General features: G+C 42.9%; 1 protein-coding gene across 2 annotated transcripts in view; it reads right to left on the reverse strand.

Annotated features, from left to right (window-relative positions):
- The window catches only part of Aig1 (androgen induced 1), a 218,212-nt gene that overhangs the window by 177,775 nt on the left and 21,067 nt on the right, over positions 1 to 19,370 (reverse strand). For both annotated transcript variants that reach the window (XM_021221379.1, XM_021221380.2), the window contains exon 2: positions 634 to 789. In XM_021221379.1, the coding sequence (XP_021077038.1) occupies positions 634 to 789 (156 nt within the window). The remainder of the gene's footprint in view (positions 1 to 633; positions 790 to 19,370) is intronic.

The raw sequence follows: 19,370 nt of genomic DNA on the forward strand, positions 1-19,370 counted from the left end.
CTTCCTACACAGCACTAGGGTTACAAGTGCACATCACCACACACGGTTTGGTTGGTTGGTTGGTTGGGGGTTTTGGGTGTTTGTTTGTTTGTTTGTTTTGTTTTGTTTTCTAACATGGGTCCTGGGGATTGGTTGCGGGCCTCAAGTTTGCATGGCAAATCCCTCACCAGTGGATCTACCTCAGGCCTCTAAATCTCACAACATGACATTTAGGCACTAGAAAGGTAGGTGACAGTAAACGTAGCCATTAGAGAATTTTGAGTGCTAACATGGATCTCTTAATAAGAAGAAGGAACCAAAGCCCAGACTGGCACAGGGGAAGGGAATATAACAACATAAAGGCGGCTTTCTTGAAACCAGAGACACGGGCCTCAAAAGAAACCAGCTCTAGGATTTCTAGACCTCAGACATCCAATCCAAAAGACAATCAAATTGCTGCAATGTTGGCAGCACTGGAAAACAAACACAGAAACCTTGGGCGAGCCATGAGGTCCTGGGCTCTGTCCCTAGTACCAGTTAAAGGAAGAACTCTTCTAGAAAAAGCCCTCATTAAAAATAAAAATAAAAATAAAACCAGATCTGAAGTCAGCCCCACATGTCTTCTGTGCTAAGTACATCCCATCTCATACTCACAGCCCCGACGGGGAAGACCAGCACAGCCAGTGTCCAGTCCCGGAGAGCGATGAGCTTCCTGAGTTGTCGTTCTTGCTCCTGGTTCCCGCCGCCTCTGGTCAGGAGACTAGAGAGGTCAGTCAGCACACAGATACCGAAGAAGACAGCTTGGATCACCTGCAAGGAGACAGTCACCGGAACGGGTCAGTAAGGGCTACGGAGACCCAAATCGTTGGTTTGGGATGTTGCAATGTGTTTTAATTCTAAACATTTGTCTCTGGTTGCCTCAGGGACAAGGAGATCCTCAGGAACATCAAGTGATGCTCTGTAACCTTGGCCCCCTGTAGTGGCTGTGCCTGGTTGTCAACCTGACTAGATCTGGAATGAACTACAATCCAGAATTGGAAGGCTCAGCTGTGATCCTGATCTTGAGGCTGGGAGGTACAAGTTTCTGACCTGGATCTTGGCATGGAGATCTTGACTCAGAGTGGCTGTGAATCCCAGGAGACGAAGGCAGGGAGAGCTCTGAGTTCAAGGTCGTCTGGGACAAAGTAAGTCCCAGATCCAGGCGTGGTGGCACACACCTTTAATCTGGGCCACGCCTTCTGCTGGAGACCTACATAAGGACGTTGGAAGAGAAGATTTGCTCTCTCTTCTTCGCCTGCTTGCCTGGTGGGACTGAGCAACGGCTAGATTCTTGGACTTCCATTCATAGCTGCTGCTGACCATTGTTGGGAGTTGGACTACAGACTGTAAGTCATCAACAATTCACTTACTATACAGAGACTACCCACAAGTTCTGTGACTCTAGAGAACCCTGACCAATACACCCCCAATTTATCCCTGATAAAGATGCCTACAGCCTATAGCTGGGTAAGGGAGAGATAGGCAGGGTTTCAGCTCCTGAGCTTGGGGTCTGAGGCAGGACAATGAAAGAGAAACAAGTGGAGAGAGTAGAAGATGCCATGGGGTAGGTGAGTCATGAAAACATGCCCATGAAGGCTGACCAATTGGAGTTAAGAGTGGCCCAATGGAACGTGACAAGTGATAACGTGATTACTCTAGTTATAGTAGATACTAATCATTTATAAGGTTCGGCCCAGCTCTGGTGCTATTAAGGCTTATTATAATTATGTTCTGTGTCTTTTACCTGGGAACTGAATGATCTAAGGCAGGGTAGAAACCTCCAATTGAGATTAAATATTTACTACATCATTAAGCTACAACACAAAGACAGCTGTATGTATGCATTATGACACCTGAAGAGAATATATACAAAGCCTAATTACAGAAACCAGATACGTTTGTTAATTAACTAATTTACAGTTTTAGATAATTGAGAGGATTCATCTTTAAAAAACACTACTTCCATCCCCTCTCCCCAAGGCTGAGGGAACATCAAAAGACAGGCTGGGAAGATGGTCAGAGTCAGAGATGGCGGGGAGACTGCTGCAAAGCATTGCCTTCCATACATGACAGAGCTATTGCACTCCTGCAAAACACCCTCACAAGATCATACCAGTCAAAATTCCAGCTCAAACGGGGGCGGGGCTCATCCAGCCACACCCTTAACTAAAGCAACTGGAGACTGCTGAGACAGGGAGAGTCAGTTTCCTTCTGGGATGTGGCCCCTGGTATTTTAACCAGCTCCAGTGAATGGCCACACATCCACACATCCATATATATATATATATCTTTGTCCCTAACTCTGTCTGTCTCTCTGTCTCTGTCTCTATCTGTCTTTGTCTCTGTCTGTCTGTCTCTGTATCTGTCTCTCTCTGTATTTCTTTCTATGTTCTCTCTCTCTCTCTCTCTCTCTCTCTCTCTCTCTCTCTCTCACACACACACACACACACACACACACACACACCCCTACATAGACTCAACAGAAAAAATTTTAATTATCTAACTGGGATATGCATTCTTTTACCGTTCACATTTGCGGACTGTTTCTACTCACTAGTGAGATCTAGAAAATGCTGGGGTGGGGGCGGGGGTGGGGGTGGTAGATGAATGAGGAGCCAAATGCTCGTCACACAGGGAGACTGTCCTGTGTGTTCTAATCACTTGGACTTCAGCATTTGTCTGCCACAGGACTGAGAACTGGCGACAAAGAACTCAAGTAATTAAGCACAAAAATCCACCCTGATTTGGAACAAATTTCTATTGTAGATGCTGAATAAAACGGCTACCTTAGGATATTAGTACTTACGATATCGAATCTTTCCACAGTCCTGTATAGAAGCTGTGACCATTGTATCCTACGGTTACCCGTTTCACTGTTCCCAAATCAATTACGAATGGAATCATTCACAACGGCCACACTTTCCTTGGGCCGGAGCATGATGGGTGAGAACCATGAAATAGAACAAACCGATAATTTATCCATTTCCTGAACTAGGCTCAAAGTGGTGCGTGCTGAGGGCAACGACGGGGCAGCAAACCAAGACATAGCTAAACAAAACTTCAGAAGGGGCAGGAAAATGTTCCCTGGGTCTGACCTCACCTACTTTAACACCAAAGGTAGATTAAGAAATCTGCTGACTTCTTCAAGTGGAAATAATTTGCTAATGGCCTATTTTTAAGTGATACAATTCTCCTTACTCTATAGACCTTGAGAGAGGGGAAAAGGCATTCCCACATTGGCAGTGGGAAGTCTGTGGAAGTTTTGTATATGGTTCCTCACTTGGGCACAGAGTAAGGCGATGAAAGTTCCTAGAAACATCTGGTTCCAGCTGTGAGCTCAGCCTTGTAGCACACATATTGTTAGTAGCTTAGGCTTTGGGGAGCTCCCTCAAACCCTGCTATTACTCGTCAACCAAAGCCATAGTCACGCTCCAGTTTTCCTCAGAATTTAAACTGGTTTCAGTTTCCATGACTTCCAGTCTATTGTTGCTGTACAAATAGCCAGAGCGGGCGCTTCGAAGATTGCCACAAGTGGGAACGAAGCAGAAGTGTGCAACGTATCAGGTTCTGATCACCAGGGATGAGTCAGAGAACAACACCACACTTAGGGAATGTCTCAAGTCATATCGTAAGACTAAAGATGTTTGGATCTCTCTGTCAGCTCCCTGTCAGCCCTCAAGGGGCCCGGGCGAGGCACTGCTGACCACACCAGGGAGTGCTATTCTCTGTGACTGTAGGTCAGCATCCAGTGTCCTGTGTGACCAAGACCTAGGAGGATTCAAAGGAGGGCTGCAATGAGACAGCATTTTCTCATCAAAATAGAGATACAAATAATTCTAACTCAGCCAGAAAGCTCATTATGGGAACGCAACTCAGACAAACATTGGGAATAACAACAGAGATTTAATAGTGTCAAGTTTGCCTTGCTTCTCAGCTGAAGTTCTCAACTTATGGGTCGACACCCCACTGGGATTCAAATGGCCCCTTTGGGGGGGGGGAGGAGGGCCAGTGCCTAAAACCACCAAAAAACACAGATATTTACACTATGGCTCATGACAATAGCAAAATTACAGTTATGAAGCAACAGGACGCACAATTTTATGATTGGGGGCTCACGCACCATATTAAAGAGTCACAGGGTTAGAAAGACTGTAAAGCTCTGCCCTACAGAAACCTCAGCATGTGAGGACGTCAGCTTCAGCCCGCACTGCTTTACTGGAGTTGAAGCAATGACATGTTTTTGTTTTTGTTTTAAATAGTGGACTGAATAAACTATGCTAGACTTATGCAACAAAATTCTCACCTCATAACAAAAAGTTTTCAATCTTTGCAACAAAAATATTGAACTAAAAACAGAGACAGGAAATGGCATGTTTTGACACTATTAAAATAAATCATGAAACAAATATAAGGACGCGGTACAGGCACGCGCAGTAAGCAGGAAGAAACGCACGGAGATGGATAACACTGAACTCGGACTGGAGGCACGGTTTGGCATTGAGACAATTGGCTGCCTGTCTACTCCAATTCCTGAGGCTCCGACACCCTCTCTGGTCTCTGTGAGCACACACATGTGGTGTACATTGGAACAGGCACACACAGATACATGTAAATAAAAATAAAACTACATAACAGCACTAAACTCAAGTACCTCTGGAAAAAAAGAGGCCATAGAGGAACACAGGAGCTCCAGCTGTGTTGACAATATTTAACTTTCATAACTGATCACTGAGTAGATTGAAGCTGTATTATTTTCTTTATGGTGTTTCAGTTCATCTTTTTTAGTATCCTATGCTAATATTTCAATCTTTTCCTTGTAACTCAGCCCCCTCTAATTTTAAGGGCCGGGTAACCAGAGCTGGGTTGGATGAGCTCAAGAAGCCTAATAGTACACTATATGCAAAAATCCTACAGGATTTTTTTTTTTTCCTACAGGAAAAGAAAATAGAAATTTGGCTTGGTGCCAATGAAACATAAGTATCTGGAACTCACTCGTGTGTTTTATGTAACCCACAGAATAAGGAAATTCACCCAGTAGACAGGTGCGAGGAAGAAAGGCTAATTTAGATTTCCATTACACTTTCCATGCAGGAATTCGCTACAAATTCTTCATGTAAAAGCTCTAGGAGATAGTCAATGGTACAACTTGGCGCCTTCAATTGATAAACTAACATAAAATATTTGGCTTTTCATGTAAACATATGAGTCAGGCTTTTTCAGATACAGATGTGAGGGCTCTTGTAACTATTAGTTAACATAGATTAAGCATAGCTTACTTAATCATATGAGAAATTCTCATTCACAATGAGCATCACCATGGCATCTTGGGTAACACCGTACTTGACTTCATCTGATGGGTCAATGTCAAAATGCAAATCTGCAGCATCATTTCTAAATCTAAAACTCTTCATCTGTGATACATAAATGGTGTTTTATGAACCAATCAATCAAGAATATTGTATAAAATCACTTTCCAACTATGTGTACAAGGCACACAAACACTGGATTTTGAGTTAGGCATCGGTCCTGTCCTCAGGCCAGGGGATTGTATACACATTATGTATAATAAAACCCTCCAAAACCAAACCAAACAGAACATCCAAAATCCATTAACACTCCTAGTTCCAAGCATTTTTGATAAGGCATATTCAACCTGTATCACATAAAAAATTGACACTGATAAACCTGGGACTAGGTAAAGGATTTTATGTGAATAAATGACTAGCTGTTTTTTTTGGGGGGGGGAGCATACTTTTATGAAGTTATCAAATGAAAAGGAAGAGGAGAGAGGTTGAAAACAGAAAGGAAAGGGGAAAAACAAACTCATTCTAGGAGAGAAGAAAACCAAAAGAATTTCTACAAAGAGGCATGCACTAACTAGTACGTGGAGCTCATATCTCAACTTGACAGAGATAGAAACCTAAGAGACAAATATTTGAGCATGTCTGTGAGAGTTTCTAGGTGAGATTAAATGAGATTGGAGACCCACTGTACATGTAGGAGCCACACTTTAGCCTGGGGTCCTAGAGTGAACCAAATAGAGAAAGTGAGTGGGGTACCCACATTCCCCTCTCTCTCTCTCTCTCCTCTCTCTCTCTCTCTCCCTCCCTCCCTCTCCCTCCCTCCCTCTCTCTCCCCCTCTCCCTCCTCCCTCCCCTCCCTCCCTCCCTCCCTCTCTCTCCCTCTCTCTCGGCTTCCTGTCTCTGTCTTTCTTACCTTGCTTCGTCAGCAACTTTGTCTCGACCATGAGGAAAGTCATTAATACATATTCTAAACGACAGAATTTGAGCAGCTAATGGTACGCAGAATCAAAGTGTATCCTCACCCTGTGTCACCTAACACATTTGTCCCCTCACAAGTACTTGGTGGCTTCCCTGTATCTCTAGTCATCCCACTTGCCTCTCTCCTGCCTGCTGACAGTGACCTCAACCTCCCCAGAACTCCTATGAGCACTTCTCCAAGTGAGAACGCACTGAGGAGAGGGAGGCACGACAAATGGTTTCCTAGAGCCTCCGCTTAAGGAGAAAGAGGCGGTACTTGGCTTGTCGTTACTGTTCCTTTAACAGAACAAGCCGGGGATGCAAATCCATGGTAACATGCTTGCCTGACATGAAAAAGGTCATGGGATCTTAATACCCACCACTGGGTATTAAGAATGGAACAGTCTGTCATTAGCTTTCATCATCAAAAGATGATACAACACTTCTAAAACATTCCACCATTCCTTCACCAGTGGATTGACTTTGGGTTATTTGCTTAAAGAAACGGTTGGCCGATACTGAAACACTGTTTGGATTTCTACCACATTTACTAGAGTTTGATTCCCATGGACAGTTACCAGATCCTACGGGGGACAGCTAATGCCTCAAAGTACTACCCTATCTACTTAAAACTCACCATACTTACAGTGTAGTGTTACAAAGAGATGCACACGCGAGTCTTAAGCAGGGTTACCTTGAAGAATCATTTGGCTCCAACCATTCTGCAGAGCTGGCATTTCCGAACTGTCAGCTCAGCATGACCTGGATGTACACCATCTGGCCATGCGTTCCTAGCAGGCTGGTTGCCCGTATTGTTTTCCATCCCATGGAAATGCAGTGGCCCATCACATCCTGTCACGCCCAAGAATTGATCAGAAAACAAAACCATCTCAGGGTATTCTGGAGCCATTTAGTGTTTGATCCTCTAGAACATTCGTTCTCTGCAGTCCTGCATCGTTTCTCCATGTCCCCTTCCTATCCAGAAATCATGTCTTACTTAATGATCCACTTATGAATGAGGGCTCATTTTCACGAGAATAAATGTGTACCTACATTCCATGCATATTTTCACACACAATCAATTTGAAATAAAGATCTAGTAGTATTTTCTTCTTCTGTGGAATGTATTAAATGTTTGCCAAATTCTGTACAATGGGGGAAAGTCCCTAGACTCCTAGCATCTATTCCTAAACAGATATGGTCTTTCTGTCCAGAACATATTTTATTTGACTCCAGTATACCTGCAGTTTATTAAACAGAATGAAATTGCTTTAGATTATAATTCATTCATTAAATTATGTTATTAATAGTTACTAATTAAAACATTTCTACTGAACTGAACTCAAGTAAGAGACAAAATTGCACCAAAATAGAAAAAATAAATACAAGCAACATGTGAAGTCAGAAATGCAAACATTACTTGCAGAATTTTAAGACAGCAGAATGTAGCTGTCTTGATCCAGTAAGGTTTCCTGGGCTCCTGTCTACACTGGGTCTTTCCTGGGTCTACACTGGGAGTGGTGCTATCCGTTTCAAAGACAGGGGCAAGGAATGCCGTGTGGGTCTTGAAGACCCTGTTATTTTCCAGTTAGCCTTTGCCAAAGTACAGAGAAGCAACACGAAGGAGGGAGCTCAAGGGTGGGGTGGCAACGGGAAGTGAAGTGGCACGGGGCATGGAACGAGGAACTGGGGAGAGAACAGATGGGAAGGAGGCAGCCAGATTGATCGTGTTATACAGAAAGGCCTGGAGGAGCTTCTGTATGACAAGAGCATTAATTAAGGAGGAAAGGATGAAGAAGTAAAAGCCAAAAGGTGCCTGGGATTTTCTAGGTAGAGACTATAAGGGCACAACCTGGCACTGGATGAATCTATATATATTGCAAAGAATATATACAATGCAAAGAAGAGAAGACGGGTAGACTGTATATTGTTTATTTAGTCCTATAGTCTGAATATATGTGCCATACACATATATATGATATACACATATGTTACATGTACATATACATGTGACATATACATATATATGACATATACATTTGTGTAACATACACATATATAAAATGAATTATATATCTGGAAGACACAGAGATTTTTCCCCTGAAAAAAAGTCAATAAAGCCTTCAGGAAAGTGCTGTGAACTCTGGCCCCTCCTGTAATTTTCCTCCCATCGTATGAAGCCCCCTTACGCAGGAATGGTTTTGTTTTGTTTTTAGTTCCCAAAAGCTGCAGCGACCTTCTTACTGGAAACCAGCCCCTACGGTGTCTGTGTGGGAGGGGAGAGCTTCCTGAAGGAGTTGAGCAACACACGGGAAGGAGAGACACGCCACGGTCCAGAGGGGCTGTAACCCAAGCTCTTTGGGGGAAATCCCTCCTTCCACATCTCTCTGACTCTTTAGTAATGCATGTCTTCTCCTGTCATGGGATCAAGAGCGACGGCCAAAAGTAACTCAGCACCACGAGATAAGTGACTCAGTGCAGGGCCAGACGAGAGAACTCTGCAGAGAGCTGCTGTGCGTTTGTTGTCACGGTCTCCCCCCCTGGCACATCTGAACATCTTATAGTCATTGCACAGTCACAAGAGTGGGTGGTCATTGGTGACTGGGCATCCGTGACTGGTTACATGTTTAAATGCTACACTGCAAAGTAATCAATGTGTTTAAGAGTATTTCATGCTCTTGCCTCTCCCTCCCGTTGAGACGATGTCCATCAGTTCCCCGGCTGGTGAATTATCTTCCCTGCCCTGTGGAGGTCAGCCTCACCAAGCCAACATGGACCCATCACGCAAATGACTGAAAGTGTCACCTAAGTGATACGCTTGAAGCCTGGCCATTTTCAAGAAGCCGTCACCACAGACATTTCTGAAGAGATGGACTAACTGCACCATGAAGCTCCGTGGTTTGCAGGCTGTGATTTAGACCCTCCCCCCCCCCCCCCCGCTCGTGTGCGCAGACATTTACCTCATAGCACTCCATCTCATTACTGGAAATCGATGGAATGAGCCGAAAGTCAGCACTAGCGAGAGATCCATTTGGCCATAACCAAAGAATGATAATCCTTTCAGTCAGAAATACTATGCTATGATAAGCAGTGTGGGAAGACAAGACTTGTCGAGGAAAACCGTGACAATATTTAAGTACAAGGTGGACAGTCACCTAGAGAAAGTATTGGTATATGCTCCCCACAGGCAAGAGTGCAGTCAAGCCACATTTCACAAAAACTCAGTAAGGGGACAGCAGCCAACTTTCCACGGTCTCCTTTCTCTGCAGCAAATGACGATAGGAAGTGCCCAACCTGCCAGTGTCCCGCCTCCATATGCACAGCTACTGGGAGGATCCTACTCTGATACCATGAACTACTCAAAAAGTGGTGACGTTTATAGAGTTCATATAAACTGTTAGTGCTAGCAGGGATCCTTTTGAAACTGGAATTAAAACCACTATTGATCGCTTAAACAAGTATTTATTGATTAACCACTAGCTACAAACTCTAAGTAAACTGTAAATGAGGAAATGCAGGCTGTTAAATGATTGTGCATTTGCTGTCTAGGAGAATATGCCCAGACAGGCCTAACCTCCAACGCACTAGTGTCTGTATTTGCCAAATATATGATATGTAGGTTTCAGCACATTAATAGCAAGGAGTTATTATGCAGGGAAAGGGAGGATGCATTTAGGGGTGGAAATGTTTGTAAAGGTGAATTAAATCTTCTAAAACCATAAAATACATTCCCTCTAAGTTTTCACTTATCAAGACAATTTATCTCACAGACGGCTTCAGCGCCAGATGACATCATTAAAGGGCTACAGAATCTAAAACCGAAATCAAAGAAGCTCTTGACCTGAGTCAGGATCAGATGGAATCTTAACTGATACGTGACCTAAAATCGGATAACTACCCAGGACCTGTGCGGGACGTGTACACAGCCAAAGAAAGTGAATGTGAAACTGCATGATTGAAGCCAATTAGCTAAGAGCCCATAACCTCAGAAATGTCTCTTGTAAGTATTTTAAATCTATGACATGTTCTTTCCAACATTCGGTCTACATAATTCAGGTGTGGATGAAGGCAAATCTGTCTTTAAATACTGATCTTTATCATGGGAAATCGGACGTCCTAGGCAAATGTTTCAAGATAAGTTTTATAAGGTTTTGCCCCTTCTCAGACATTATCTGCTATTATTAGCTCCAATTGGTGACTTCCCCACTATACTGACTTTCAAATAGGAGCACCTTGGAGTTTGCCAGTGCGCATGGTCAATGCCCACAAGTAGTTGAATCATACTTTCAAGTTTGCTTTTTGTGATTTATTATTACACAATTTTGGTTGTGTAGTTATTTATTAACTACAAAACATGTGCCTTTAGATTAAGAAGACGTATGTGGGCTCTAGGTCCTTTCAGTTTGAGAAAGTATGTGACTAGTGCTACAAGAATCCCACTACCATCCAAGTGACATGGCAGCGTGGATCTTAGATACATTAAAAATTCCTGAGACTCTTTATAATTTCATAGTGACATAAAAAAAAAAAAGAAGGATGCAAGAGTTCTCATTTGTATGAGGAATGCAAACAGGTGTTTATTTTTGTGCTATCCCTTTGGAAAACAAGGGCAGTTTTAGTCAAGTTGGAGCCACACACCCTTATGAACAGCCTTTTGCATGCCTCGCAGAATACCAACTAGGAGACAGCATAGAACAGGGGAACTACACGCACGCCTCTGTCCTTTGTCATGACCTGTTTTTAAAGGAAAAAAAAAAAATAAGTATCTTATTTATATAGGCACTTATTTATAAAGGGATTAGTATGTGCCTTTAGATTAAGAGGATGTACATGGGCCCAGGGTCATTTCAGTTTGGGACAGGAGGAGACTGGGGCCATCAGTCTTAATCAACAATTTCCTAGGTTAAAAAAAAAAAGAAGAAGAAGTAAACATATCTACTATCTTCTTACTGAAGCTATCTTTGTTAAATTAATTTGAGGAATACTGAATCGAATCGTACTAACCAGAATACAGATGCAACAAGCTCTGGGAAGAGCGAGAAACCCACACTCCAATTGTAAGCCAGACATCGTCTTCCCCTCCCTGTACCCACCCGATGCAGTCACGAGCTACCTTATCGTTTTTTAACCACTGGGTTCGGGTGCAATGAAGTCATTGTGAGGGTTGTGATTTGACAATGTATCTGACTCTAGAAGGTCACATAGGGTATATTTTTGTTTTAGTTCAACAGTATTAATCTTTGGGTCTTTGGTGCAACATCTGGAATGCAATGTTAGTGCCCACTATCTCACTACCGAATGACTAACAGTGATGAAAACAGTAGAGTGAGAAGAAGCCTGCCTTGGACTGGCAGCAGGGTAGCCAGAAAATGCAGAGAGCCTTGCGAAAAAGGAGAGACGTCGGGGAAACATCTCTGCTGAGCTGCATCTTGAGGCTGGTTCCTTTCCAGCAGTGCTCGGTGCCCTCATTTTAGGACCATCAAATGGAGACTGATGGACTGTGATGTTTTGCAGTGCATGGTCAGAAGTGTCAAATGAATAATTAGAGATAGATCATGTAGCTCAGAGGGTCAGAGAAAAGCATGAAGCCCAATGAGAAGCAGGAGAGGGGGGTAGTGGGAGGTGTGAACATCTGGGAGATAGGAGCCTATGGCCCCAGAATAAATTCAGGCTGTTTATACTGAAAAGATCCAAGTGTGGCTATAGCAAATAGGTCCCAAAGAAAGACTGTAGAATAAATCTCACATATTAATTATGTTCTTATATATACTGGGCAAAAGAAAAGAGAGAGAAAGAGAACACATTGGAATCAAAATGTCTGTTTCCAGTCAGCCACTCAGGAGCTGTCGCAACGAGATGGACAGTTTTAGGCCCACCTTGGCAATTCCCACATCGAAATGAAAAACCTTTTGGAAAGGCCTGGTGGTTGGTGGTGGCGCATACCTTTAATCCCACCACTCAGAGGTAGGTGGATCTCTTAGTTAGAGGCCAGCCTGGTCTATAGCTTGAGTTCCAGGACAACCAAGGTTACACAGAAAAACTCTGTCTCAAAATATACAACAACAACAACAACAACAACAACAACAAAAACCCAAACAAACATTAGTAATAAAAACCTTTTAAAAGGCCGAGGATATACCCCAGTAACAGAGGGCTGGTCGACCGTAAACAAGGCCTTAGGTTCAAGCTCCAGGACTAGGAAAGGAAATTTTAAAAAAGATTATAGATTTTAAAATTCTACTAAATAGGTATAAAACCATCATATGTTTATAAAACAATGACTATGAACTGATTGCTTCGAATAACTAGAAATATGAACTGGAATTTCTTGGCTCAGACATCTTTTTGACTAAAGTGATACCTCCTGTATTCGCTTTGCTTTGCTCTCATAACATATAATGTGTACGTGTAAACACTAAAGGAGAACACTCACTAGCCAAACCTGTACATGAACAAAACTATATTTTAAAAAGGTTGACTTACCCATAGAAGATACAGTTACATCACAATTGCTGGTTACACTGCAATTGCTCTGGATAAAAGGAAGAAAAGAAGCCAATGTCCTCTGGAGAAATCCCACCAGGCATTAATACAGAACATAGCACCTCCTCTAAAAGCATCTATCTGGAAATTTTTAAGGAAAAAATAATCCAGGAGCCACAAATCAAGAAATAACGTGCAATTTAAAAATTTTAAACTCAGTAAGAAATAGGGGTAAGAGGACTAAGGTCTCAGAAAACAAACTGTAGAATCTATGCTGACTGGTAAGTTGCGTTAGTTTGGACAGCTAGCAATGATTTCTTCGCTAGAAAACAAAACAAAACAATACTTGCTAAACAAGAGAAATTAGAAAACACACTAAATTTTATGGCAGAACCCATACCAAGATCTATATGACATGTCAAATATTCCTGGGGGAGACAATAAGTTGATGGAAAATTTAGGGTACTATGTTAAATTTTACCTCAGCTTGGCATGTGTTTTTGAATTTTGATCCTTGATAAAACAGCTAACATTACCAGGTACCAAGGATTTATTTCACATATTCTCCACTCTTGAATTTAGGAATATATCATTCCATAGGTTTATCATGACTATTATTATTAATACTATTATTGTTGTTTTGTTTTTGTTTCGTGAGGATGGTTGTGTGATACTCATGATTATGTTTTGATAGCCAGGGCACCTGACTAGAGATGAGATACCCGCTGCCTTTCAGAAAGCACTTCTCAGTCTGTCTCTCAGCTCCCGCTGCTGTCTTCTGGAAAACAGCCATTCAACATTGACTGCAAGAATTTCCCATGACGACGTGAGCTCTCACATTGGGAAACACCTGGAACCCAGGCTCCCCTTTAATGCTGACGTCAGCCTGGGAACCATTTCCACACACAGTGCAAAGACAGTTCAGAGTGGAGCAGGGTCTGCTATCTACTCCCTCAAAACAACAGTGACCGGACCAACAAATATAGCGAACGCAGCTCAGAACGTGGTGGCTACCGGTCATTTCTTCTTCAAAAACGAAAACAGGGGTTAAAAAAAGAAATTATACCCTTTCTCCTCAGATGCATGAGTGGCCAATTTGACATGAATTCTAGAGACTCTGCCAAACACTCTGATGGTCATTCATGGTCTACTACCATAGACAGCCATGTAAAAAGAATGGAATTTCTCGATCTGGATGAGCCCTCTATGACTGCTACAGTATCTCCTGATTCCGATCTATAGAAGGTTGTGTCCACTTCGCCCCTTCTTAGAATTGGGAAAACTCCCATGGAGGGGGTTATAGAGACAAAGTTTGGAGCTGAGACGAAAGGATGGACCATCCAAAAACTGCCCCACCCAGGGGTCCATCCCACAATCAGCTACCAAATGCAGTCACTAGATTTTGCTGAAAGGACCCTGATATAGCTGTCTCTTGTGAGGCTATACCAGTGCCTGGCAAACACAGAAGTGGATGCTCACAGTCAGCTATCAGATGGAACACAAGGCCCCCAATAGAGGAGCTAGAGAAAGTACCCAAGAAGCTGAAGGGGTCTGCAACCCTATAGGTGGAACAACAATATGAACTAACCAGCACCCCCAGAGCTCATGTCTCTCTGCATATGTAGCAGAAGATGGTCTAGTCAGCCATCATTGGGAAGAGAGGCCCCTTGGTCTTGCAAACTTTATATGACCCAGCACAGGGGAGGGCCAGGGCCAAGTAGTGGGAGTGGGTGGGTAGGGGAGCAGGGGCAGGGGGGGGTATAGGGGACTTTGGGGATAGCATTTGAAATGTAAATGAGGTAAATACCTAATAAAAATTGGAAAAAAAAAAAAGAAGAAGGTTGTGTCCACCATCCTGCTAATTGGGTAGAATACACGGGAATTGCTAGACCAGCTGTCAGCAACAAAGGGTGCTCAGAGGGAAGCATTCGTAAAGGTCTCATTTCACAGGATTGTTTTATGGGATCCATCATATTTAGAAGAGACCAGACTGAAATCATATAAGGCAACTTGTGCTTTACAATTGTACTTTCAGACAAAGTCACCGTATTTAGACCTACACACAGGACTTTGTCAGAGAGTCCCAAAGCTGACACCATATTTAGACCCTACACACAGGACAAAATATTTACTCTTTCAAATCTCAACTAAGTACCCTGAAAATGCACCTTTGTGCTATTTTTTCCACTAACCACATGATATTTACACGCTGAGCTACTGTTTGTTAAAACTTAATTCCCATGCAATTCTCTGCATCTGAAGAGCCAACGAACATTCTCTGGAGATGAGCTGGCAAAACTGACTGAAGGGCTGCCAGGGTTATTTCTGGAGGTGATCGTCACTCTCAGGATTATCCTCTACACATCGTTTCTCTAGGGATGCCAGAACACACTTCAGGAGAACTCACTTGACCCTGAAGGTGCTCCTCTTACCACTTCTTGAAAACACCTGTCACACAAAACTCATCAAATGGCATGATAATGCCTGCTGGTGTTTATTTCATTTTTCACATTGTGAGAGCATTGTGGGCTGAGACAAAAGTCCTTCATCTTTGCATCCACAGAACCTGACATGGTCCCTACTTATAAAAATACCGTAGGATGATACAAATATGTTCCTTGCCTTCGATAAGGTGACAGTGAGACTGATGTATATATAACACATTACAGTATGATACACAGTAATGGAGGTAGTGGATGAGAACATGTTCCCCCTATAATATGTCCTATCTAAGCTGAGACTTGACAAATGACATGAGGAAAGTGAGGGATAAGGCTCAGCCTACTCTAGGAAAAGCAAAACAAGGAGACCGGGGGGGGGGGGGATTGCAGAGTAAAGTGAGGGACAGGAACAGGAAGGAGGCCATGTCCAGAGCTGAGCCTGGAAGCACCAGGAGGGTCTATGACATCACTAGTATTTAAAGCCATAGCAAAGATCTTTGTGCTACAGGAAGAACTGGCCTATTCATAAGCCTAAACAGAGGAGCAGCCCCTTGTAGAAACCCTACTGATCCTGGACGAGAGGGTCAAAGTATTGAAGGCAGATGGGCCAGTTAGGAAGTAGCTCAAGCAAGCCAGGTACAAGGTTATTTGGGAAGAGAGAAAAGGTGACTGATACAGAGAAGGGGATCCAGGCTACAGAGATGTTAAGGATACTGAGGGAAAGCCTAAAGCAGTATGCTGACTGTGGACATGGTTAACAAGTGGACAAAGAAAACCCAAAGACCACTTCCAGGTCATGGGCTGTCATGGTTAATCCTGATGGGCGACCTGATGGCATTAGAAGGGCCTAGATTATGGAAGCACACTTGAGGAGAGGTCTTTAAGGACTAAACAAGGCTCAGGAAGAGCTACCCTAAGTGTGGGCAGCAGACGATGTAAAGGGCAAAGGGCAGAAAAGCACATGCCCACACTCCCCACTACCTGCCCCCTCTCCTGACTCTCTCTAATTGGCAAACTGCTGCCATGCTCTCTCCATCATGAGGAACTGAAACCTCGCTAAATCATCCCATCCGTGCCTTGAAGTTACTTCTCTCTGGTATTTGTCACAGAAGCAGACAGGCAGGTAACACACAGGCCCAGTGGAAAGGGTGCCAATCGCCAAACATAAACAGCTCACTGGACTTTCCTTATGATGTGTTCCCTTTTGGGTCTTCAGGGCCCTGAAATGAAGTCATCCGACAGAAAGCTGGACGGGCTCACTTGGGTGGTTACATAGTTCCAGACCAGACTCCAAAATCCACAGAATGCTGACCGTCAAGAAAGCCACATGAAACAGGAAATGTGAAGTGGACATCTGCATAAAGGGCATGAGGAGAGCCCTAAAAACAGCCAGAAGAACTTGTGGAACAGAAAGACCAGGAGTGGAGAGATGCCAAGCTAGGCAGGGGAATCTTCAGAAGGACGTTTTAACAGCCACAAATGAAAAATGAAAAAAAAAAGGCATTTTTTTTCCCACTGGCTCTGGTAAGTAGGAGGGCTGTATGCCTTGATATCGAGTGCAGGTTTAATAGGCCTTCAGGGCTAAGAGCCAGTGTGGGAGCTGAGAGACTGAAGTCAGTGTGGAAAAACTTTATTCTTAAGCATGATGGGAAATAAAAGATAGCAACTAGAGGCAACTCCAGAATATTTTACCCCCTAAAGAATATGTTTTCCAGTCTTTTGAGTAGGATTCATTACCTACCGAAGAGATGTTCTTTATTTAAGTCAGCTCTACTGACTAGGAAATCAAAGATGTAGGAAGGGATGTAAAAGATATGAGCCATTTGTTTAGGAGCGGTCATTTGCTCAGCATCAATGAACATGGGTCAGATACTTAAAACACGCACCGGTTTCTTCATTCAGCTAACTGTACGTGATACCGCGAGACACTCAGTGCGCTTCTCAATATAGTAAGCTACATTCTGCCCACACACATCTGCTACTTTTAAGGACATCCAAGGTCCCATCTGGACAAGACATTCAGCATCACACCTACCTCAAACCAACAACAGAAAAAAAGCTCACACCTCCTCCTCAAGGTGAAGGGCACTTCCTGTCTTCAAGTTTCAAAATAGTTTCTCTGTTAATGCGCTGCTAAGGATGCCAGCGAAAAGCAAGATTTTGATTGCTAGTAAAGAGAAAGGACCCAAGGAGGAGCGTGGCTGCTGGAAAAGGAGCAAGACGGCCGCAAAGAAAAATCACAGAGTTTATGCAAGGTTAGAGACCACCCACAGAGATGGAGGACTAGCCTATGCTGCTGGAAAGAACAATGTTGGAAAATGTCCATTATCCCTAAGTTATAGTTTAAGGTTTCTTGCTTAAAGTCTTTATTTAAAATTTGGCAAGCTTATTCTAACATTAAATGGAAATGAAACAGGCTACAATAGTGAAGATAATTGTAAATGAATTATTTGTAACATAAATATAAACAGCAAATTAAATGGCCACTATATTTTTTGACTTTATGTTATCCCTAATAACGACACAGATAAAGCAATATTTTGTTTAAAACTGCACTTTAATATCGAGCAGCTAAATGATCTACCTTTAGCCTGCTATGATAATCTAGCTGTCTCCCAGTTCTGTCCCATGATACTTGCATATTATTAATCTGGCTCTTTGGACCTCGGATGTGGTTCCATGATCTCTCTCTCTCTCTCTGGACCCCTTCCTCATGGCTCTAAATCCTCCATCTTCTGGCTGATCTGAATCTCCCTCTCTCCCTTTCCCTTACCTCTGGTTGGTGGACATCTCACCCTATTCTCTATTCTGCCCAGCCACAGGGTGATCAGCTATTGAAAAGGCAGAGGATAAATGGTAAGAGTTATTTAAACAAACTTTAGACAAGAAATTCTTGGTATAAGCACTGCAATGCTGTGTCCAGACTGAAACAAGACATGAGGGGCAGAGAAACCTGCATTTGAATGACACAAGGGCAATCTTATTATGCCTACATTTAATCTTTAAGCACAAAGCTGGAGGACTTAACGATGGAAGCTCAAGCCTGGGTTTACAGATGTAGTCATTACAAAGTGTGACATTAGTGCAAGGATCGGGAAATAGATGAACACACACACACACACACACACACACACACACACGGTAGCACACATATGGAGTGTAAGTCACAGCTGTGGGGAAGTAGACTACTCTATGTATCTGAAGAGGGTTCCTACCCTTTATTTAAAAGTAGTTTTTCACAATCCAGAAACTAAAAGTGAGACAACTCAACTTTCTTTTAACGGACAAAGGGTTCAACAGGCATTTCACAGCCTAGGCTACTCAAGTGGCCACGAAACAAATAAAAATGTGAAACAATGAGTCATCAGAAAAAAAAAATCAAGTTAAAACTATAATAAAGTATTACTGAGAACCCATCAAAATAGCCTGCATATTTTTAGGTAAATTAAAAAAAAATACCTATGTCACAAAATGTTACTGAAAATACAGACTAACGGGAGCTTCTACACACTTCTATAAGGAAGAGACATTGTTGGAGCTACTTAGGGAAATATCATTTTGCACTCTCTACTCAGCTAAACACATGGATCTCTCACTCATCAATGCTGAAATACCCCCTACATATGTGTACACACACACACACACACACACACACACACCATGCACTATTAAGAACATTTAAGATATGAAAGTAACTCGGAAACCCATCAGAAGTAGAGTGGAAAGCTAATCTAAAACACACGAGAAGGACCTCACACAGCAGTGGCAAGAATGAATGCCAACACATGCAACCATCCATACACCCCGCAGAGAGATACTAAGAACACACCCCAGGGAAAACTATATAAACACAAACGATAAGTAAGCTCTGTAACTCCCCTCTAAGCAGTGCTGGCCTTGTGCTGAGGTCGGAACAGTGGTTATCTCTGCTTGACAAATGATTCGGAGGGCTTCAGGTTTGACGTGCTGATGGGTGGGGATGCCATCCCTTGTTGGGCTGTTCCTGTAAGAGCTGAGTACTTCTCAGTCTGTCTGTGAGAGTTTGACATAAACAAGTGAGTACTGTGGCACGATAATAGAAGGCCAGGAACAGACCATGGTCTCCTACATAAACATACCTACAGACGTGGAGTTTAAATGGCATTTCTTTTTTTTTTTTTTTTTTTTT

This window comes from Mus pahari, chromosome 21, assembly GCF_900095145.1.
Source record: "Mus pahari chromosome 21, PAHARI_EIJ_v1.1, whole genome shotgun sequence".
NCBI lineage: Eukaryota > Metazoa > Chordata > Mammalia > Rodentia > Muridae > Mus > Mus pahari.